This window comes from Rhea pennata, chromosome 12 (assembly GCF_028389875.1).
Source record: "Rhea pennata isolate bPtePen1 chromosome 12, bPtePen1.pri, whole genome shotgun sequence".
Taxonomy (NCBI): domain Eukaryota; kingdom Metazoa; phylum Chordata; class Aves; order Rheiformes; family Rheidae; genus Rhea; species Rhea pennata.
This window is the reverse complement of record NC_084674.1, coordinates 13,305,621-13,328,942: the sequence shown is the minus strand read 5'-3', so window position 1 is coordinate 13,328,942 and position 23,322 is coordinate 13,305,621. Positions and strand designations below refer to the sequence as shown.

Below are 23,322 nucleotides of genomic sequence, written 5' to 3'. Positions count from 1 at the left end.
TTGAGTAAGCCCTATCCTCGTAGGTATTCTTTCAGTTCTACATCTGAAAAGGGTGATTAAAAATACAAAACGAAATAAACAAGAAACACCCGCATTTCTATTTACATATTATTTGGATTTTACTCTTTGAAAAATGCCTGCTATTCATTCTGACTTGTTAGCACTGAAAGACCAATCCAATAAGAAGAAAATATATTTCTCTCTTCCCCAAGGACTTTGCAGAATTGCCTGTGGTGCAGGAATACAAACTGCCTTTATACTTCAACCAGCCTTTAAATTGTTGAATATTGCTTGCTGATTTTGGCACCTTATTACCCAGCATTTCTATGGCATTTCCAGAAAAACAGCACAGCTCTCAGCATGAGCAGATGACAAAGTTGAATATGACTTTCAGACCCTTCCAAAATGAATGAATAAATAAATAAAGAAATAAATAAGCTGAAGCAAAGTCAAAGCAAAAGGAACTAAGTCACTCATTATAGTGGTTTTAATTATACTGTGCAGCGTTAGCCTCTAAAAATAAAAATAAAAAAAATAGCTGTCTGGTGCATTAAATACATTTCTGTTGTGTTTGGCTTCTTTAAATAGGTGGTAGCCGAGCTACCAGTCTACCAGCCAGCAAGAGGTAGCTTCCTTAAAGGAATTTCTAATCCAGTGTTACTCTGAAACAACACTTCTGTTTTCACTAATGAGGTCAACTTCAAACAAATGCACAAGGGCCAAATTTGTCTGGTGCTGAGTGCCTTATATCAGCATAGCTAGTCCTAGGATGAATTCAGTTCCCTCCATACACAGTGCACAGGGGAAATAACAGATTTTTGCTTAAGGATTGTCCTTGTCAGATCAACATTCCAGACTAATGTTGCTATTGCCTGTGTCGCTAAAGCCTCTCTTCTATTCGTCAGCTGTATATATGTGCCTTTAATGCTTATGTTCTCTTTGCTCCATGTGACAGCTTTATTCATTGTGAACGGGGCATCCTTTCGGCATTTCTTCTTCATTTCTAGAGGGTGGGTAAATTAACAAACAAGCTTCACGTAAGACGGACTCTTGACAGACAGGAGAGCAGCTTCAATTCTTGCTATAGATGTTTCTAACAGCTTTCATTAGTAGGATAATTTTTTTCAGACTCCACAAGAATGTTCCCCAGAAACCAGTCTGCCTCTGTTTTGCCATGGAACCCAAGAAAAAAGCTAATAAGCTGCTTAACGAATAACAAGTGTTATTAAACTGCTCCTTTTGCTCAGATACCTGCATTGTTCAGGTCAGCATCGGAACACAAGTGTGCAACTCTCCTGTGAAGACAGTGCAGCTTTGTGGATGTTGGTGTGTTAGAACAAGATGACTTCAGCATTTTCCTGTGGTGAATTGCAAAGCAGTAAAATTTCATCCTGGCCCCAAGACTATAGAAGAGAATCATTCTTAGTTAGTGCCACTAACTAGATGAATTCTTGGGAACTTTGCCTCGTGAATATCAGAGGTGGTGGCAGAGACATGAGAAAAGAAGAAGATGCTCTTGAGATTGTTTTGCAAGACTGAGTTTCTGCTCCTGATTCTGCCGGAGACTGAAGGCTAAATACACCTTGCTTCTCTCATGCAAATAGTTCATTTCCTAGTGAGATTACAAGCATAGTCAGTACTGGCTTTGTATCATGACCCTGATGGAATTCCCTTAGCTGGACACTCAACAGTTAGAGCCCTGCCTTCTTCACCTGCCTGCTAACTTCAGCATTTTTTCAGCCTGAGCTGGCCCTGCACTGGCTTTCCTCTCAGACTCCATTATATACATTTTCTTAAGATCACCAAACTTGGGAGCACTCTAAATAATTAAGCCATTTCTTCAGCGTGACACAGTAGTTGAAGCTGACAAACACATCAATGTTATCAGGGTTCCAGACACAAGAGGTCTTTGCTTAGCTAGCACAAGAAAGATCTAGGTTTAGACAAAATAATAAAAACAGCTGCACGCAGTTCCTTGCCTCAGTTAGAACTCACTCGCTCTTGATCTTCCTTTGGGACCAACCAGTAACTCTTTTAGATCACTCTAAGTATGTCCACATCAAAAGTTGGCTGGTATAGTTGTATTGGCTAGAAGGAGGTGATTTTTCTAGATGCGTGTTGTAGAGGAGTTGGCCTGTATTTCCTTGCAAGTTCCCCTCAAGCTGCTATGGTTTTGTGCTTTTTTTGGAGCCAGCACAAACATCTAATCTCTTTGTTCTTCTGGGGAAATTCCGTTGTTCTAAGACCTGTCCCTGCAGACACATTTGGCTGAACTGGCTTCCTTAGGTTCGGTCCGTTGTCCTAATGTGCTTCCGCTGGAGTGGAAGCCATCAGTGTTTAACGACCTTCTATTGTCCCTTATCTAGGAGATGTGACACAACCCTGATTGCAAATGACTGACTCTTCATACCCTGAAATAACTAAGGAGAGACTACTGTATCCTACCCATCAGATTCCATAAGTTATGCTTGGGCAGATCCCCTCGCTCATCCCATCTATTCTACATCCCAAAGTTATATCCTTATCTGTACATCCATACTCTTACTTAAGCAGTATGGAGATTCTTTCACCATATCAATATGGCTTATTGCTCCATAGGAAGTAAATTACCCCTGCCAGGGTAAAGTTTTTTGGCATCACTAAAACTATACCCATCCTAGAGTTTGTTCTTGCAGACCGATAAAATCTCACTCGTTAACTGGAAGAGAAATACTGATACAGTAATGCCAAGTACCAACTGTAGGCTTGTCCTGACCATAAACACCTTCTAAAGCAACCAGTCCTGGTGGAGTCACTGGGTAGTGGTGTCAGGAAGGCCTCGCTGTCCAGACAGACGGTAGTACTGCAGGTATGGCCTTGGGAATGGGCAGGGAGCACCCAGTGGAAAGCAGTGCTGATGGCTAAATTCCGCTCTGGTCAGATTTGCCTGCCTCCATGTCAATACAGGCTATCCTGTAGTCTGCAGGCTATCCACAAGATAGATAGCTAATAGCAGGAAGGTGGATGGGTCTTGGAGTGTGCTTTGTGTGTGAATATATCTGTTTCTTCTAGTCAGATGCAGTACATATTTATGGCTGTAAGGATTCATTCTTGTTTTTGCTTTTAGTAGTCATCATGGTAGATTTTCTACAAGTGTAGCCGTTTTCAGTTTCCCAAGACATTGAATAATACCATACTTCATGATTACTTCCATTGGAATAAAAGGGACTTCCCTTCTATGTGCTCTTCGTATTTACTCTTTGGCCAGGATCTGTCTTCATTTGTATTTTGGCAGGTGGTCACTTGTTGATGGGAGGGAGCCTCTGAATCCTCCCATCCTATCAAAGTGATGGCAAAGGCAGATTGCTAGACCTAAAAAACTTATAGTGTCAGATAACAGAATAAAGAAGTCAATGAAGAGAAGAGAACAGGCAAAAAACATGGTCAAGACAGTCATTAGCCAGTGACAGAGACTAGTGTTTTACAGAAGCACACCTTTAATTTGTCTATGCTTTGGTTTCTTCATCTAGAAATTGGTATAATCATCCAGGCAAGTGATGAAATGGGTTCATTGCAGAAGGATCTGAAGTTGCTGCATTAAAGCTGCTAAAGAAACTAAGCTATTCTTTGAAGTTTCCTGAAGGAAACCAGAGTTTGGTATTTGAAGAGTGCTTGTTGTTTAAAGAGAGATTTTTTTAAAAATCTACCTGTGATGCATTAGTTGTTCTCTGCTTTTCAGCTACAATTGTCCCAGCAGCAATCTGTTAGAATAAAGAAAAGAGAACAACAAGAGAAAAAGGAGACTAAATATTGATGACTGGGCTAGAACCAAATATTCAGAGGTAATAGTGTAGTAATCTTTTGTTCCAGTATTGAATATGGGTAGATAAGGAGAAAATGCACAAACCACTGTAGAGCTGATAGACAAAAAAAGATTACTGAACTTTTTCAGGCATCTGCCTGACCTGTGTTAAAAAGGACTTGTTCTGTATGCTTTCTGTCTTCCTTGATCAAACTTGAAGTTTGCGGAGTAGGGGGGAAAAACCCCTCAAATCCATGGCCTTTTTAGAACAGAAGGACAGTTTAATTTGCTCTAAGTATCGGTAGGCTAGCCAGCTCACCAACTAGAAAGATAAGCTTACTTTTCTTATTTTTAGCTTATTTTTTTACCTTTACTATTCAAAACTACCTAAGTGACATTTCAAATACACCTGTCAAACTCCAGAAATCTGCAGTGGCTTAATTTGCCAGGAGTGAGGAGCGATGAGGAAGCAGTAAGTAATTTAACTGCTGTAGAGATAACATCTAGCTGACTTCATGGTTAAGCTTTTTCTTCTTTCTTTCAATCTTCTGTGAAAGCTAGTCTACAATATTTGGAATATTAAAAACTGTATTCTGAGCAGTATTCATAATCTCATTTCATTAAAAGGATATTCAAGCGATCAGCATTCGGTCGTCATCAGGGCCTCCACAAGGAATACTGAATATCTGAAAACATGTTGTCCTGAAAATGCACATATTGTTTTTCTAATATTTCTAGCCACACACAGGTTCATTAGAACAGAAAGCTTTTAAAAAATTTACTTTTCCTTTCCAGTTTCACCGTAGCCCAGGACTGGTACTCAGCAAACCTGTGGTGACGTTTTGGATCCACTGTTAAACTCCCACTTATTTCTTTTGGGTCAGGATTTACTGTACACTGCATTTCCATCCCCACGGTTTTTGGTGACACTGCCACTGACATGCTATATTGCTAGGGACAAGGCTTTTTACCTCTTGTACTTTAGTTTACCTGGCAGTAGAAGGAAAGATTGATCCTTCCCTGGGATACTGGAATGGAGTAGAGGACCTTTTGAGACCCCATTCATTTCTGTGTCCAGTGGTTGTGCCATAACAATAGTTGCCTCCTTTGTAAAGCATTTTGATTTTTGTGATTAAGGAGTGTTGTACAAAAATCCAGCTGTTGTTATTATTTATGCTATTTATTTACTAGTCACATTTCTCCAAGCTGAGGAATTGAAAAAAAATCAGTCAGCAGTTTCACTTTGTTTATATTCAATTTCACTTTCTGTGTTTGGGGAATGTTAATTTGTTAAACACTATCCTTTCCCTAAAATCAGTAGTTTTACATATTAAGTAGAAACATTATATCATTTTTAGGCATAGGTTTACATTTCTCTTTAGAAGTTTAACTTAAGATTTCTGACCATCAGAGGATTGCTTTGTGTGTGAGAGCTTTTCTGTTACTTTATGGAAGGTGGTTGTATCACTCAGCACAGCTAAATGTAGCATCAAGGCCCGTTTACATTTTGCTAAATGCAAAACATTTTCAGACATGCCGTTCTTGCCAGTTACTGCCTCGATGGCTTTGCAGGTAGTTAGCGAGCCTCCCTCTTGCTTGGTGCACACCTGCCAGCTCACAAGCATCATGCAGGGAACTCGCATGGTTGCTTCTTGCCTCCTGCCCCCTCCTCTCATTCACACAGTTACAGAGCTCAGGTCGCTCCTCCTCCCCACGACCCACGTGGCAAGTGCAATTGGTCGACCCTCATCTGAGACCCTTGTGCCTCTGAAGCTGTAGCAATGTAGGTGATGAAATGCTCTTCCCTTCCTGTTCCATGATGTAACAGATGCAGGCATCACATGTGATCCCACAAATGGTGTCTTCAAAGTTGGCAGAAGAAAAACTGAAGAGGGAAGACAAAATATCTTCCCTGCTGTTTTCTCATACATCAGCTCTGACACTGTGCATGCAGAGCCAGATCTAGCAGTGACAAGATTAATATTTGTAATACTGGAAGTATTTGCTCTTTATATTGGTAAGGTTTTTTAAAAATGGTCACAAATATGTAGTATTTCTCAGTTCCTGGTGAAACAATCCACATAAAACACAGCATTCCTGCAGCAGAATAACAGCTTGTGGTTTAAATAAATGTTGTTATTTCTGCCTTGCTGTAGGTGTACATGTATGTTTTGGTTCAGTGACTGCCAGATACTGTAAATGAGTATTGATTTCCTTTTCTATTTTAAGCCTTACTGCAGAAAAGGCATCCCACATGCCTTTAGCTTTCTTTCTTTGACTGTACCTAAAGTGATTGCAGCCAATGGCATATCTAACTAAATACTCTTTTATTTTATTTTTATTACTCATTCCCATTCTAGCAGTTGCACCCCAAGCTGGTCAAGGCCTCGTTCAACTTCTGATGTTTAAAGCTAATACATCTCTTTTTGAAACTGAATCAACAGGACAGTGTTCGAAACTAGTGACAAGTATTTCCTTACTTACATTAGTGTGGCAGTCCTTACTGCCATAGGTGAAGCTGCTTGGTGTTAGAAATGAAAGAACATTTTAGGAAACAAGCCTGCTGTAGCTAAAATCTTTGGACAGATCATTTGGCTCAGTGTGACCTAGAAATAACACAGGCTTGGATTTGGCAATGGTAGACAGAAGTCTCTATCCATTTGTTAACGGGTAAATCATCTGCTGGTAAACCACCGCACCTCAACAGTGTGTCAAATTTACATTGATTCAAAGCATGAATAAATGTTTCAGCTTTTAAAGCATATGTTCCAGTAATCACTGTCTTAACAGGATTACTGTATGTCACGTTTAACTGTTTACATTCAACTTACTTTCCTACCTCAGGTCTGTGGCAAACGTGGAATACTAGATTAATTGGAACATGCTCAAAGCTTTGGCAAACGCTTTGCCTGTGACATTACTAATTTCCCAGAGGAATAGTTCCTAATATTGATTTTGACACATCCTGTAAAACCTCTCTCTGCAAAGATTCTTTTCATGGCTGGCCAGTGTTGAAGTGCAGCTCTGGGATACGCTGAGAGAGTATTATTCACTGGAAATTAATGTGCTTAATCTCATAGTATGTTAAAATATACATAACTGCTTTATGATTAAGAAATCAATCCTTGAGTTTCTGTCTCCAAGTTTATAGGATAATTCCATACTGGCTTTTGGAAAATCACTCAGAAAAAGATTGGCTCAAGGAGACTCAGGTTATCTGTGACATCGATTTAACTGAACTTGACTTTTTACAAGTTAAGCCTTTTGTTAAAGATAACCAGTTAAGATTTCTGTCAACAGAGAAGACCACAGACAAAACTGGATGAGAAAGGTAAACGTGAGGAAGGATAATAGCCTCTGTGTGGGAAGTAATCAAGAGTTCCTTAGCACATTATGGTGGAATTGCCTAGTTACAAACCATGCTATGAGGTCTAAGTATTTCAGGGAATTGTTGCTATATGTTGTGCTTCAAACCACTGCCATAGATGGGTATTGTACCCCCAGTGCTTTATTAAAAATAATAATATCATACTATTTCAAGTTCACAGGGCAGGTAAAGTGTCATGTCTTTACTTACTCATAGCTTTCTTCTGAGCTGGTGGAAGACTTGCTCCAACAAACCTAGAATGTCTGACCCTAACCCTTTATTTGTGTAGTTTTTGTTGCAATGAATGACTTGAAAACAGTCTGATCCTCTTGTGCCGGGTGTGTTCTTTTCAGTTTCTTCCATATACAGGTACCAGGGTAATGATTTGAATTCTTCCTTTAATAACTTTTTCAATATTGTGTGTCATGTGTTATCAGTACCATCTACTCAGTGAGATAACAGCCTGAGCCTGGAGATGATTAGAGCCATGGCTTGAGTCTAAAATGCGAACAAACCCATTTTAAAGAGCAATTGATTTTTAGGGAGACTCTCTGTGAAGAAGCCCTTGCTCAGAGGAGCCCAATTTCTGGCTGCTAGTGATGTTCCGTTCCTGCATGAAAAATAGCTTGTGAAAAATGTGAAACCAGTATAAGTCTACAGATGTATTTTAGAGGACTTAAGAAACAATGCTTAATTTTAAGGAGAAGTAGTGTTCTCTACACCACTTTATGGTTTGTCTCAGAGCTTAGGAAACATTTGAGAATAACCAAGCAAACAAACATGTTTCTAGCATTTAAAAGTCACCAAATGCTTGTGTGACCTGAACAAGAGGAATAGCTTTACCAAGTAATTTCTATATTTTGAAACCTTCAGATGCTCAGCTAGAAGTGCTGGAATTGATACAGGAATACTGGAGTGTCATTCCATTTTCTGTGCTATGTAAGAAGGTGAGATTAGATGGCTAAAACGGTCTCACTGGGGCTAGAATGTAATACAGGGAGCAATCTTGCATGGACTGAACTAATCTCTTAATCAAGCACACTTTGTTCCTAACTAGAAAACTGGCTTGCTCTTTTAGGGTTCAGCTGGATTTGCCAAGCTGTAAGCTTTTAGGAGCAATAAGTAGTAGACTCACACTGTCACTGGAGCTGGTAACAGTGCTCTGAATATACCTGAACTGCAGGTGAACTGAGTAAGAAAGAACTATTTTTACACAGTTACTTTGGAAGAAAATCATATTTTTATACAAAATAGCTTTTTGGTTGTTCAGTACAGATTTAGCGCTGAACTGGTTAGTAGCACTGAGTTTAAGTGGTAGTGACTGCACAGAATAAAGCTTCTGGCCCTTTAATTGTAGCTTGCTCCTGCTTTGAAAGTGCAGTCCGTTTAATTACACAAGCTTTTCTTTTCCCAGAGCTTTGGCTCACCAGGCAGCGCCTGCATTTTGATTTCAAGAAGAAACTGCTGCAAGTCTGGCTAAACTGTAATTTTTTTTTTCCCCTTTGAGAATCTTTAAAGGTTCAGTACACGTTACAAGAGGAGGGGGAGCTCTGCAAAAACTGCTCTTGCTTTTACCCTCTGTTGGTTCTCCTTTGACCATCATGATCCCACAGCCGTCTTCAATCTGCAGAGACTTTGCTTACAAGTGAAAATGCATTTTGAATAAAATGAACAGAAAGAATCTTATTTTCCTGATTTCCAGGGGGATTTATGCCACAAATTCCTTTGCTTCTTTGAATATTCCCCTCTTCACCTTAAAGCTCAGCTAAAAAATTTGGGTGTGATTTCAGCTCAACTTGAATTTTGCAGCTGATGGCTTCTCTTTAAATAATGCTTTGCACAGACTTCTCAGAGAGACACTGAATGCTTTGTGCATTCATCCTTGTAGCTCCCCTTGGGAGATGTGACCTCCATTTTATCTCTCTTGTGCACAAGGAGGTGAACTGGGTTGCCCTTGTAACACGCAAGGTCTGCAGCAGAGCAAAGAACAGAGCAAGCGTGTCCGATTCCAGTCTTACTGCCAGCCCCATGAGGAGGCAGTTCAGCCAAACTGCCCTGGCTTACCCACGGTAATCCATTCCTCAGTCTGGTGTATGGGAGCAACGCACTTTTTGTTCGGAAAGAGAAGTCGTAATTCTCTTCTCAAAGATTACGGTGAAAATAGGGATTAAACCAGTGCACTCTGTACAACGGCAGCAGCATGAGCAAAATGCAGCTCCAGGACCTGAGCTGCCTCCATCTCCGGCGTGCTTGTCTGTCTTACAAACGTAGGGCAGCAGGCCCTGCAGTCAGTCAGTTCTGCCAGGGAAAATCCCGTCTCTGTTGTCAAAGTGGAGGAGTGTCTCCCTGAGGCAATCCATGTAATCCTAGAATCCCTTCTCTTCAATTTTAGCCAAGAAAGGGGTGGAAGGATCCTGTCCATGAATTTTAAATTACACATCAAGCATTTCACCTCTGATCTCAGCCTTGTGTCCCCTAAAATATAATTTCAAAGCTTCCTTTAAAAAAATTCAGCTGATCTCAAATGTTAACTTTGCAGAGATTTGTCTGGAGCCAGGCAGTTGCAGGTTCAAACAGTTCCTTCCCTCTCACCCTCACCTGAATTTTCCTTCATCTCTTTTCCCTATAGTAGGCTACTCACAAGTTATTCTCAGTGAAAACTTGCTTTTTTTCAAGAGCTCCAATAAATCAGCATAAGCTGTTCCTCTACACTGCTTCATGCTGGCTCTAGCTAGATCCTGTGGAGCCTTTTGTACAGAAATCTATCTATACTATGCAGTTCTACCTCTGCTCCACTGATTTAAAATGTCTACCCTCCCAGGTGCAGTTGAGTAACCTACCCATTTTATACCTCCTGGAGGTCATGTTAGTTCTAAGATCTCCTACTAACACAATGCAGACAAGGAATTGTTGCAACTTTAAAATTTATTATGAGACTAGACATGCAGTCATTTTTGTGTGGAGTTACTGAAGTCAGCAGAGTTGCTCATGGAATCAAGACGCACAGATTTTAAGACTGAGCCCTAAGCCTCTGTCATGCTAGTCAGAGGGATGCTGTCCAAAAGCAACCGTTTGGGGCTGAGTGGAAGCACAGTTTGCTGGAAGGGTTTACTTTTTAATAGCCAGCTGAGGTACTGGCTAGGAATGAAACTACTGATTCTACTAGAACCGATCAAACCACCTTAAACACAGACTAACAGAATCTTAATCCCCACAAGTCCTATTAAATCAAGGAGTTTTTTTTTGTTTTTTTTTTTTTTTGGTAGCATGAACATAGTGCACAGTCCTTTGGCATGTCCTGTGGTGCTCAAAGGCTTTTTATATGTTGAGCTACTACAGGAGGGATTCTTGCCTCAGTCTGTCTGCTTGGAAGAGGTGAGTTTCCCCAAGTTTGGACCATATGAGATATCCATCCTGGTGCTATACAGTGCGCAATTTTGGAAAGTCAACAGAGACTCTGCCAAGCATCACTCTTGCTATTCTGACTTGCTTTCTCCTGAGTTGTGAAAAGTAGCATTAGAATTGCTTGGTGTGGTTACATCATTAAAGTCTAATGTTAGCCAAAAAAGGAGGGAACTATTCAGATTATGGACTTGCATGGCAAAGCTGAGCATTAATGGGCCAATATAGCAGAGGCTGGGAATGCATTTCCCAAAAAAAAGCTGAGCAAGAGAGCGAGCAAAGCTGTTGGGCTTAATGGCTGCTTGAAACAGGGCTTGAAATTAGGAGCAAGGCCATTGCCGCTTGTCATTCTCAGTGCCTTCAGGGTGTGTGTTACTTAGAGACAGAAAGATGGCATCAAGGGACACACTGGACTCCATCATAAATTTCCTTGTCTAACTGGAGTCACTAGGCTGAATTCTTGGCTAACCACTTAAATCACAAGCGCACACAATGTCAGCAAAACTGCCATAGCTTTTAGCAGTTCCTTCAGGTAGTCAAGTTCTGTCAGGGTCACTTTGGGCCATAGATCACCTCAGAACAAAAAAAAGCAAAAGCTAACCCAAAAAGCAGATGCAAAGGTATCCTCCTACCAAACGTTAGGTTTTATGGCCAAAGCAAGAGGTTCTGGAGCACGCCAGAGAAAAGGTCACTGACATCTGTTACAGTGAACAAAATATTTTTTTGCACTACGTGTTCTTGGAAATGATTGGTTAGAGCTTTCCAAAAAAAGTTAATCTTTAACCAAATAGCAAGGGTAAAAAATCGGAATCACGGTTAAAGTTTAACAAAGTTACAAGCTGCTGAGTGCTTAATCTTATTATGGGAAAGGTAACTAAGCCTCATCATCAGTGAGGATCACGAACACAAATAACAAGAGAACATATACCTGTAACTGATTTTTTCATGATAACATTTTGTGGGAGCAAAATAGTTAGATATGACATTACATTCTTTTAGCAAGTTAAAAGACTGCTGCCAGCTATCCATTTACCTGTCCAAAAAATACCATCACTGATATGTTTTTGATAACTGAGGGTTATTGTTCATTTCAGTTCTAAGAATCAGGATTGTGACAATTATGTCTAACAGAGAATAGCATAGTATTAGCTTAAGATGCAAGGGTCTCATCCAGGAGAGCAGTTTTGTATGTGATTAAATCAGCCCTTACTCAGGGCAGCATATATGCACCCTTTTTAACTTTAATTTCATATTTCATAAGTCCTAGTGAAAGTCATGATTTTAAGGGACTTTTGTGATGTTAAGCAAATACTTAAATATTGTTCTGAAGAGAGATGCTTTTGAATGGAGTGGAAGAGATTGAATTTTTTATATATGCAGTCATAGAAAGCTTTTCTTCAGTTCTTTGTTTTAAGCTCAGTGCTTTAGTTTCTTTCGGATGATAAAAGAGCACGCGAAGGGTCTTGCAGAAGTGCCTCTGGCCATGGAGGGCTCAAGATGTTAAAATCGTATCATCCCACTCACCATTCCCCTTGTCCAGATCAGTTCCAATATGATTTTTCTGGCCCTAAATCAATTAACAAAGCAAAGCAAGAATGTGTGTTTTATGTGCTAGCAGTGTCCAAGTCCTAAATCTTATTTTTGGCCTTCCTATTTCATAACATATCCGCTTTTTGATGTAGTTTCAAGGTATGTTTTATTTAACGACAGAGGCCTGATTTAAAAGAGCTCTTGTCCATTTGCGTGAGTTCTGTGCTAGTTTATTTCCTACTCGGTTTTTCTGTTGCAAGTGATTGTGGAATTGCATTATAAACTGAATCGGTGAAATAATCTATAAAGAATTGTACTGGCACAGTGGAGGAGGAAGTTAACAGTAGTGCAGAGGTGGCAACATGTGGTCAGTAATAAGGAAGGTGGGAACCTCTAAACTACTTCTGCTATTGCTCCTCTGCCTGAATTCCTATCCTGCAAGAGCCACTCCCTATTGGCCCAGGGACCAGTGTCCTACTTTTCTGATGAATTTTGCTTAAATCCCTAGCTATAGAGAAGTAATATATTATTTATCTGTAGTTACAGTGATTAGTATGCAAGGGTTGAAAGTAGCTTAAGCTTAGGCTAACCAGTGACCTCTCAGAGAAGCAGGACAGAGAGGCAGTGTATTCATATGCTTTCGTACACACCAACTTTCATTGCATCATGATGTAGTCTGACTTGTACCGTTCCTGGCTACCCTTATTCAGGAAAGTATGCCTGCATGTGCCCGATACTACGTGCACGTGCAGCATTTCTGTGTGTATTGTTTGCTTAGCAAGGTGTGTTTGCAAAACAGAAAGAGGGACTGTTGATTTGAACAGTAAAAAGAAAAAATATCGTTCTAACCCTTCATTGTGCTAAATAACCCTGGCTGTTTGTCAGGATGGGCAGTACCAGGAGATAGAAACCTGCAGTGGGGAGGCAGGGGGAAGAGGCTGTTGGAAGGGCACGGATCTATGAAAATTACTGCTTTTGCAATCAACAGTTAATAAACTGGTTTCCTTTAATAGCCATAATTGTTACTTGCGTTAGATAGATGAGAACTAGCGCGTGGATGCCTACTCATGTTACAGCTCACACCCTGGCTTTGTGTGCAGGCACACCTAAAGGCTCCAGAGGATTGTGTAACTAGATGCCAGCTAGGTGCCCTCGTGAACAGAAGCCGATGCAGTGCTATATGGAGATGTTTAGCAATTGCAGTTCCAACAGCCAAAGCTAGCTGAAGCATCTGAAGCTACATGAAGGTTCCCTTTTCTAGGGTTACAGACCCCATGAAAGTCCTGGGGTTCAGGCATAGATCAGCTTTCACACAATGTTTTCTGCCTGAGACGTGCCAGTTTCCAAGGATTTCACCTGTGACATTACAAAAGCTGGAGATGAAGAAATTTCTTCCCAAGATCAGTTTTGTACAAGGCCAAGTACGCAGAACTTGTTTAAACAAAACATCCATTGAGGTCATGCACAGAGGCACTATGGTCCTACAAAATCCTAAAGCCTGCAGGGTTTCTGTATTAATTTAAATGACTCATAGAGACCCTTCTATTGAAAACAGTCGCTGGTATTTTGTTATGTATTTCTTCCTTTTCAGCCATTGTGATAGGAAAGAGCACACTGTGATGCAAGAGCAGAGGTGTCTGCAAAAATGTTTACATACAGTAAAGAAATGCTGTCAGTCAATGTAATCACTTACTGTGTTTTCATGCCAGCTTGCTAGTGAAAATATGTGTGCCATGTATTTGCTATACTGCCTTCAGGTATTGTTTGCCAAATCTGGACTTGTTTTGTAGTGGAAAATGAAAAATTACATGAAAGAGCTGAATCCTTCAGTTCTTGCTCAGATGATGCTTTTACTGATTTCAGCTTTTCAAGGCTGCTTAATATATGAGTTGTAAACTTACACCTTAAAGCTGGACCTAGAGACCTGTGTAAAGGTGACTTAATTTTTAGTCAGTGAAGTCACTCACACTTTTATATTGAACAACAACAACAAAGATCTACTTCTGTTTGGACATAACAACATGGAAATTATACTCCTTATTTCTAACATAGCTTATTTATACAACAAAACTTTTTAAAAAAATCTAAGTCTGCTTGACAGTCACTGGCATTAGAGCTTTTAAGGCACAAACATTCTCAGGAATTTTATTCCGTGTTTTGCAGTCAAATAGTAACGCAGGTCCCTTTCCTGTGATGTCCAAAGTCTCAATTCCACAATGCAAGACAGTTGCCTTCCTAGAATGAGAACTAGTTCTGAGGAAAGTTTGCAAGATCACCTTATGCCTCTGGAGTTTTTTCTCTTCTCACTGGTTTCAGAGAAGATGAAGGGGCTGAGCATCTTGCAGGATGCTCTCAGGCAAAATCATGGTGCTGCATCAATGTGAATGAAAGCAGAATTAGGTCTTTGCTGTCGGGGGGATGAAATAACAGCATTTCCTGACAGAGCACTCTTTACCAGCTTCCTTTCAGGTTTCATTCACTTGATGTATTTCAGTTCATACATTCAAGTAATATTTCTCTGAGAAATCAAAGACTGTATTTAGTTAGCCAAGTTGCACCTTAATCTCCGTGCCTAGTCAGCAGAAAAACCACAGGTGCTCTGAAGAGTAACAGAGGGCTTAAGTAAGGCAGTAAGCAGGGAAGCTGTCAAAAGCCAGCTAATAGGAGGCGTAGGCAGAAAAACATAGCCTAACTAATGCAGCTGGATACCAGGGTGATGAGTACACAGGAATTTTCTCTCTCATTTCCTTCCTTAATTTCTTCATCCAAATCCTAGGCAAGCAGTGCCACTCCTTGCAGTACTGCAGAGTCCGGAGTGTGCAGGTTAACACCCCAGTCTTGTTTGACCTGCCACTCTTCATCGGCAGTTTTGAATGCCTGACAGATCCATCAGTCCCAGACTTGGAGATTGTGGTGCAATCTCCTTACCCAGGACCAGGTCTGAGATCCTAGATTATTATGTATGGGTGGAAGCAGAAGCATTTAAATGATGTCTCCAGTTCTCAGGGGCACGTATAAAATAGTGACTCGCTACACCAGCACTAGCTGGAATCTTTCTGCACACCTCTGGGAGATGTAGGATACACAAAGCAATGATGCCCCAGATGCAGAAAGTTAATAGTCTCTATCATGATATAAGCAGTGTCTCCATCTCTTCTGTATTTGGATTTCTAATAATACATGTTACACTTGAGCTTGGACATCTGACAGATATCCTGAAATTCTGACTGTCTGGCAAGTGCATCGATAATTTCACAAATCTGCTGACAGGGGAAGAAATGAGTGCTCCACACCAATCACATTGAAACCTTTAGTGACATTAAAAAAGCATTTGTTAGGCACAGCAAGTTAAATATGGAACATAACCTAACCTCACCATTCCTAATTAATATTAGACAGAAACTAGAGCATCCATGCATTGCTGCGTTAGCTTTTGCTGTTTGCTCTGTAAAATCCTTCTAGTTTGGATGGATGCTCTTTCAAGTTGTCTAGCATTAACAAATACTTTGAAGCAGGTGCTAATGAGAGAGCTAGAGCAATGGTTTCTACATCATCCAACATCTTTTTTTTAAGTTTAAATATATTAAGATCAAAGCAGTTTATTCCAGTGAATATACTATCTATAAATGTATTCAAAACTTTGATCAAAATAAAGTTGAGGAATTTATTAGCTGTAAACTAGTGTTGTTCTTTTAAATTGTCAGCTCATTTAATGTTTAATTGTTAATGTACTGAAAATCTTTAACTTGTAGGCTTCAGTCAGTTTTGTGGTTGCTGATATTCTGATGACAGATGGTACTTTTAAATGAACAAGTTAGGTTTATGTTGCTAAAGCTAGATTTCAAAAAGTCACCTGTCAAATCCAGCAAAACTTTATGTGATGTCCTTGTTACTTTTACTATAATAATTCTTTACTTATTTTGCCTGGTAAAACAATGAGACATTTCATTCAACTTTAATCATGCTCATTTAATGACATTCCGGTGAAAATTAAACACCATTGGTAAAACTGGAATCTTTGAAGATGAGTATTTGCATAATGCCTTTCAAAAAGTGTCTATTAGATTGTTTATTTTATGATCCCTGGCTATAGTTGTGCTGTGATTATGTAAGAGTCACTTTATAATCACCAAAGTGAAACAATTATTTTGCAGTAGAAACTGCAATGGTAAAATCACCAGAATTTGGGTCAAAAGACAAAACTCCAAACTCCAACCAAAGTTCTGCATTCTATTTGGGATCTATTCTTTAGCTGAAATTTCATCTTTAGCAAGATTCTGTAGCATCAATGTTACAAGCTAAAAAGTTATGGACAACATTTGTGTTTGAAATCAGAAAGAAATAACAATCTCAACTGAAATCAGTGGAAACACTTCTACTGTGGGAGCAGCAGTAGAAACCTCCAGCCCAAGATGTAGGTAGCCAGGCCAAGGATTGTTGCTGATGCTCACATGCACCTTCAACTTGTAGAAGACCATGGTGGCAGACAAATGGGAAAGAATAATATGTTTGTCCCATTTATATCTGACTTTATATATCCTACTAGCACCAAGCCACCTGGTGAAGCAGGTTGGTGGTAGACCAGGGTGGCAATCTGTGCTCCTCTGCTAAAACCCACCTCAGCCATTATTTATTTGCCTTGTATTTGTTGATGTCTGAAACGTTGCTAAGTTTAATACACTGTTTTTACTTGCAACTCTGAAGCCTTTGTGGGATGATTGCCAAGTTAACAATATATACCTTCATGCTCCATTTAGGGCCCTTGTGTTTATTGCTCATGGTGCTGGGGAACACTGCGGCCGTTATGATGACTTGGCCCAGAGGCTGACAGGACTTAACTTGTTTGTATTTGCCCACGACCATGGTGAGTAGTCTAAAACAGCACTTGATACACAGCAGGTCAGGACTTCAGAGAGGCAAATGTCATTAAAGCTACCCAGCAGTGAGAGAAGAGTCAATAAAATATTTATACCACAGCAGAAAAGAGAAAGATTCTTTTCATACTTTGTGAAGATCTCCATATTGAATCTATAACATAGCCACCTCAGTTCCTGAGTTTTCCTCAGCCTTCTCATTAACATTGTTGCTGAGGCAATTTTAACCTCTCCTTGTGGGACTGCTTCTCTTTTGTCTTATCGCTGGTGGGGTGGGGTGGGGTGGGGGATGTTCATTGCTGAAGTGGGACTAGGAGCTATTTCTGCTGGAGTCATGCTCACTGCTGTCCTAAATGATCCCATAGGGGAGGCTGAAATGACAGCGTAGCTTGCATACACACATACAACTAGACAAATTCACCCTTGGGATGTGGACAGACATGGAGAAGACACTGACCTTTGAACACATCTCCACAGTCCAGTAGAGACACCAGAGCTGGCAGCATACACATTAGCTCTGATGAGAAAGTAGCATGCTTGAGTTTGGGCAAGGCTGTGCTATAACAGCAACACCACTTCAGCCCCCAGCCAGTAAGTCTGGGTAGTGCTGTGCCATGGCCCAGCATGTGCTAGCTTGAGGAGCTCTGCAACATGCCTCATTCAGTGGAGAAGATACACTGGATATTATCAGATCTGAAGCACGTGAGCTGGGGCATCCTGGTAATATATTTGAACCATCTATCATAGTCCTTTGGTAGCCTCTTCTCACATCTGACTCTTGCAACTTGATGCCCTCCATGTACCTGGAAATCTTGTTTTGTTTTTATCCTTGCAGATTACTGTCTGAATTTAATACTGAAGCATCTCTCTCCTCTGCATGCTCTAGCAACCAGAGCGTTTGAGACATTGTGCCATTTAGTCCATTATTCTTTAAGAGCAGAGGCAAAACCTCACTGAATCCAATCACATTTGTTCCTGTGACTGCCTTTCACTCACAGCACCTCCACTGACGAGCAGAAAGTAACCCTCTGTTTTTCCTGAAACAGAAAGTATCTGGTCCTCAGGACAGCTTTCAATTAAAATCAGTAAAAACCATTTAATTTTCTGGACAGTTGATTATCTGTTATATACAGAGCTGGCTTTACAATGGTAGTTGGCCCAGTCAAAAGCAGCTTTGCTTACAACATGAATCTGTTTCTCCTCATATAGGGACAATTTTTGTAAGCGTTGGTTCATTCAGTTCAATATACTTCTTTCTGATTTAGACCTAACTAAAAGGAGGCTCATCAGGTTTCAAGTGTGCAATAATCCTGGTGGAAAGTGTCTCTATTCCTCTTTGTTTATCTATATGGTATAAAGTTCATGAGAAAAACTGCAGAGGAGACCACATGCTATCCACCTAAATTTATGTTACTAGACCACAGAAAAGCTATGCAAAAACATACTGAACTCCAGAACATAAAATCTGTTCAAACGCCAGAGCCCAGTACTCTGGGCCTACCTGGGACTGTGCATGCTTATCATGCCTGCTTTAGTCCCTTGTTCCCCTAATAAATGGTTTATGTAGTGGAGTTATAATAAAAATATTTGAAGGAACAAACAATAACACATTGTATTTTATGGCAAGGATTTGATAGGGAAAACGCCTCATCTATAGATGGAAAAATAGCTTTCAAAGTGGAGGTTCTTATCAGACATTATTGTGCTGCATAGGAGGGCATATATTTGCTCTTTTTTTCCTTTAATATCTTTTTGACTAGAGAAGCGTAAATATTCTATATTTTTTTCTATAGACTAATGTTGCTGGATTAATTGCTTTGCTACAATTAACACAACTGTGATTGCTCATGCCAGTTAATAACTCCATTCTCCCTGTCAAGATCACAATATTTTTCTGTAAATTCAGTTTGGTTTTCTTTATCAGCAGAAAGGAGAGGGAAAAGAGGAACCTGAAAGCAGAAAAATGGAAACACAATTGTACTACACAAAGAAGCTAAATTAACTGGGATTAGACACAGGACAAGTTAGAAAGACAAGTAATGTGTTTTAGGCTCAGTAAAATAATCTGTGCACCTAAATAAGTACGCAGTGAGGATAAACCTTCTCTGGAGGGAACAGGTTACAGCCCTAGCTGGATGCCAGCATGAGCAGAAGGACAGATGCATCCCCACTGCGAAACTGCTCAGATCAGATTGGGAGGCTTATAGCTTTTCTCCACCATTTTGTGCATTCCAGATCACTTCAACAGCATGTTACCTTTTTGTATCCTGTTCTTTAGATGTCTCTCTGTAATATGAATTATTTGATTGCATTAGCAAAATAATTGCTTTCTGTTCCCCAACTTTTACAGTGATTCAAGTCTTATGATCTTGGTGTAGATTATCTGATCTGGACATTTATTCTGATTCAGAAAACTCATGACTAAAATCCCTAACATCATCACATTATCCTTGCAGTTATTAATGCAGTTCCACAGTGTGGCTAGCATGATTTTCCAAATGAGTCAGGAAGCTACTCACTCCGTAGTATGTGTGACTTTGACTGGGTTATATGGTATCTATCCTTCCATCAAAAGAAGGAAAAATAATTTCCATTTGTACTGCTGATTCTATAAATGTTTTCCACTGTTTCTAAATCTCACTGAAGGCGGCTCCACACCACAATTTCCTGTTATGCAAGGCTAAAGCAAAAAGGTTGGTACTTCATAGAGTGACAATATTCACCCAAACTTGAATCTTTTTTTTGACAGTGAAAAGGTAGCACTAGCTCAGTTCTCTTAGTATCTCAAGATTTTAAGGATATTCCAGGATGTGTTATTTGTGTATTCACTCTTTTGGATACCTCATAGTAAGCCGAAGTAATCCTGAGACTGCTATACGTTGAACTTCCCACAGTGGTGAACTTAATTCCAGGAGATATCTTAGCCCCCTCTTACGCATGATATTATTAAATTGTTTTGTTTTATATCTATTCCATGAAAGAGGAAAATGCTATTTCTTTGTAATAGAGCATTTTGTTCTGTTATGTCTTAAATCTTTCTGGTTTTTTATGTGATAATATTGGTTATAAGTAACAGTTTCCCATGGTTTCTGGGTTTACTTGTAGTACAGGTTCATGAAGCAGAGTTAAGGCTGCTGAGATGACCTTGCTATGCATTTCAATGAGTTTTATCTGCTTTGAAATGAGATCTCACCTTTCAGTTTTATTTCTGTGTTATTGTTTTATTATGGCATCACTTCTGTGAGATTGCCTTCACATCAGTGATTCCTGACATCATCCTGCAGCCTATTTCGGATGGAAATAGTGTAATGTTGATAAGTTTTCTGTCTTATGTCTTAACACAACTCATTAGTGGAAATTCAAGCTTTTTCAAAATTCTAACAGAAAAAGAGATAGAAAAACATTTGTTAGGTTATTGGCAGCCAGTTTAGGAAGACCCTCTTAGAATGAATTTCCATGGGAGATTCATCAAACTGGAGTAATATTATAATTCTTCAGAAAGTTATAGACAGATTGCAGCCTAGGAAACTAGCTTTAGTTGTAATGCAGTATTTTTTGAAATCTGTAAAGCTAAAAAACAAAGAAAATAAAAGTAAAGAGTAGAGAATGTGGCTTTGTTTTCTAGTACCAAGTATTTTAAATTGTTAAAGCACACAATGTTCCAGGTATCCTCATCTCACTTCCTATAACATTTCATTTCCTGAGCTCTTACTCACTTTAGTAGTGTTATGTGGCTGGAACCCAGAACAACCACAGTTTTACCTTCAAAAGCCAGTGTCAACTAATAGCAATTACAAAAGCATTTCCAAGATGCAAGGGTCACAAAAATATATTTACTTGTCTCTTATGCTTTTCAATAATGCTTTTTCACATGGACTTGCTTGTGCTTCTTATGGATGATGTGGCTGTCATATGAGAAGATGAGGAAGAAAGGTGACATTTTTAGCTCTAACAGTATAGCAGTCCCTAGCCTTTAGATTTGCTTGAGGACAGCCCCTCAAAATACCCTCTCCATCGAGGCAGAGCAAAACCTCTACCTGTCCTGGTGCATAGCAACCTTCTACTCCTTAACCTCTTTGTAGCTGGTGAATTTCCCAGTCTTAAGTTATGTGTAATGTCGGATCAAAGCAAAGGGAAAGGTTGCAGATCTAACAGCTTATTCATATTCCTTAGATGTTTCTAACTGAAGTTCAGCTTTCTTTTTTAGACTCAGTGCTATTTTGTGTGCGGTGAGCATTTGTGATGGGTTAGCAGGTCCCTCTCAGACACCTACTGCTGCTTGTGCTCCCCATTAATTTTCTCACAGGTTTCTCTACTTAACAAAGCACTTATTTTTTAAGAGTAGAAAATAGCTGGAGATTTAAAAATGCATCAAATATGAGGGGTTTTTTTGAAGCGATTGCTATGTTGTTCTTGCAACTGTTAAAAGACTATTTTGTTGATGAGAACAGAAGGCTTTTATTTATTCATAGTTCTAGGAAGGATTGATCTACACAGAAAGGTTAAAAAGGACTAAACATGGATGAACAGGGTGTGTGGGGGGAATGACTTAAGAAGGATATTGGCATTAATAAGAGCAAGAATTAGGGTAGTACTGCAAGTGAGAAATAACAGCTTAGTCAAAACAGAGCAAGGGAATGCTTGTGGACGGCAGTACTACAATGATGCGATCAGGCGGCCTTTACGATGATCTCCAAGGACCGACTAAGGAAAGTCCTGGCAAGCGTTATTCAGAGAAGGTTTGCACACAGCACCTAGCAAACTCTTTCTTGGTGACTATTACCAAGGCTGGGTGTGGGTGTGTTCTCTTTCTGCTTCCTCTGATTCAAAGATCCTACCTCACTAGAGCAGGAGAAGTTTAAACTGCTTTTCTGCAGAGACACAGAAGACAATAGCATACACTGTTTGCACTTCCTTTGACAAGAGGCTTATAACGGGATTTTTTTTTTTTTTAAAGAGAAGGGCTTCTGGCCTTCAGTATGATGCTCGAACATTCCTGGGAAATGGAATCTTCCATACTACATATTGGAAATAGCCCTGGGTCTGGAAATATTAGTGTTTGTAGGAGTACAAAATGACTGTTCCCCACCTGAATTCTGTTCTTATTCATGTCCACCACAGCAGGAAGGACCTCACACAGAACTGGGATTTGCTTGCACTAGAAATTTATACTAATTTAATTATACCAACAGATAAGTTCTGAGCAGTTAGATTGCTACGGATGTGCTCATCCTAGGACAGATGTTCTCTCTGGCTAGAGAAGAGGCTATAGCACTAGCTGTTGTGCTCTATCAATGCATCCGCTTTAGGGCTTTCATTGAAGTTATGAAAGTTGTTCTACTAGGAGAATTTCATAATGCACTGCCCAGCCCCAGGCATAAATACAGGGGGGTCCTGGAACTACTGCACACTGTAGGCAGAGCTCTTGAGTAGTATGGATGGTTGCAATGAGATCTGCAGTCATGCAAAACCTCTGTGTTTTTCACTCTCTACACAAGTGTCAGGGGAGGAGATGGAATATGAAAGATGCTATTACAGTTCACAGACTGGAAGAAAGGTAGAGTCAAGCTGTCAGGTTGAATTCCGCTCTGTTGCTGTGTATTTTCTCTGCATACAGAACATTACTCAAGAGTAATGAAAGCCCTCTTTAAATACTTTTACTAATAGTTTCATTCTGAAGAATCCTAGCCCATTCTTGTTTGTCAGCTTGCTGCTGCTGGAGCATTTTCTGCTAATAGTTCACAAGAATTGCCAAATAAAAAGGTTAGAATAAAATTCTTCAGAGCTTTAGATTAAACTTTTCAAGAACAGCCCCTATAGGGAAATTAGCCCTTCAAATTATCCTGGCTTGTCTGACCTTCAGTCTTTTATGATCACTCATTTGTATTGGGCAGAGTTCTGCTAAGGGGTCATTAATCTGTCCTACCATGATACGTATGTATGGACATAAGTCTTTATATATATATAGCTCCAAAACCTGCCATACAAACCTTGTGACATAGCAAAAATAATAGGACTATAAGAGAACTTCTAGATAGATGATACTTTGAACCTTGATCCGTGTTAACTGTCATATGAGACACATGGAGCCCCTTCTGGAATTCAGCACTGTGCCTCATCGTTTTCCATTTTTTAACTGAGGGAAAGATTGAGTCATAAACAGTGCTGCTATGTGCAAAGCAGGCAGTGATATCTGCTGCATAGCATATGGGTAGATAAAGAAGCTGAGAGGATATACCAGGGAAGAGTCATGCTCATTTGCCCCATTTCTTATATCCTCTCTTTAAGCATGTTCTACAGGCTACTGTTAGCGTTGGGATCTCAAAGGAGATAGTTGTTTGGTGTGTCTGGCAGAGCACTGCTTGTGT

At 39.8% G+C, this 23,322-nt stretch overlaps 1 protein-coding gene across 4 annotated transcripts in view; it reads left to right on the top strand.

The window, feature by feature from the left end:
• Positions 1 to 23,322, top strand: part of MGLL (monoglyceride lipase) — a 68,395-nt gene that overhangs the window by 5,777 nt on the left and 39,296 nt on the right. For all 4 annotated transcript variants that reach the window (XM_062585982.1, XM_062585981.1, XM_062585980.1 and 1 more), the window contains one exon: positions 16,838 to 16,944. In XM_062585982.1, the coding sequence (XP_062441966.1) occupies positions 16,838 to 16,944 (107 nt within the window). The remainder of the gene's footprint in view (positions 1 to 16,837; positions 16,945 to 23,322) is intronic.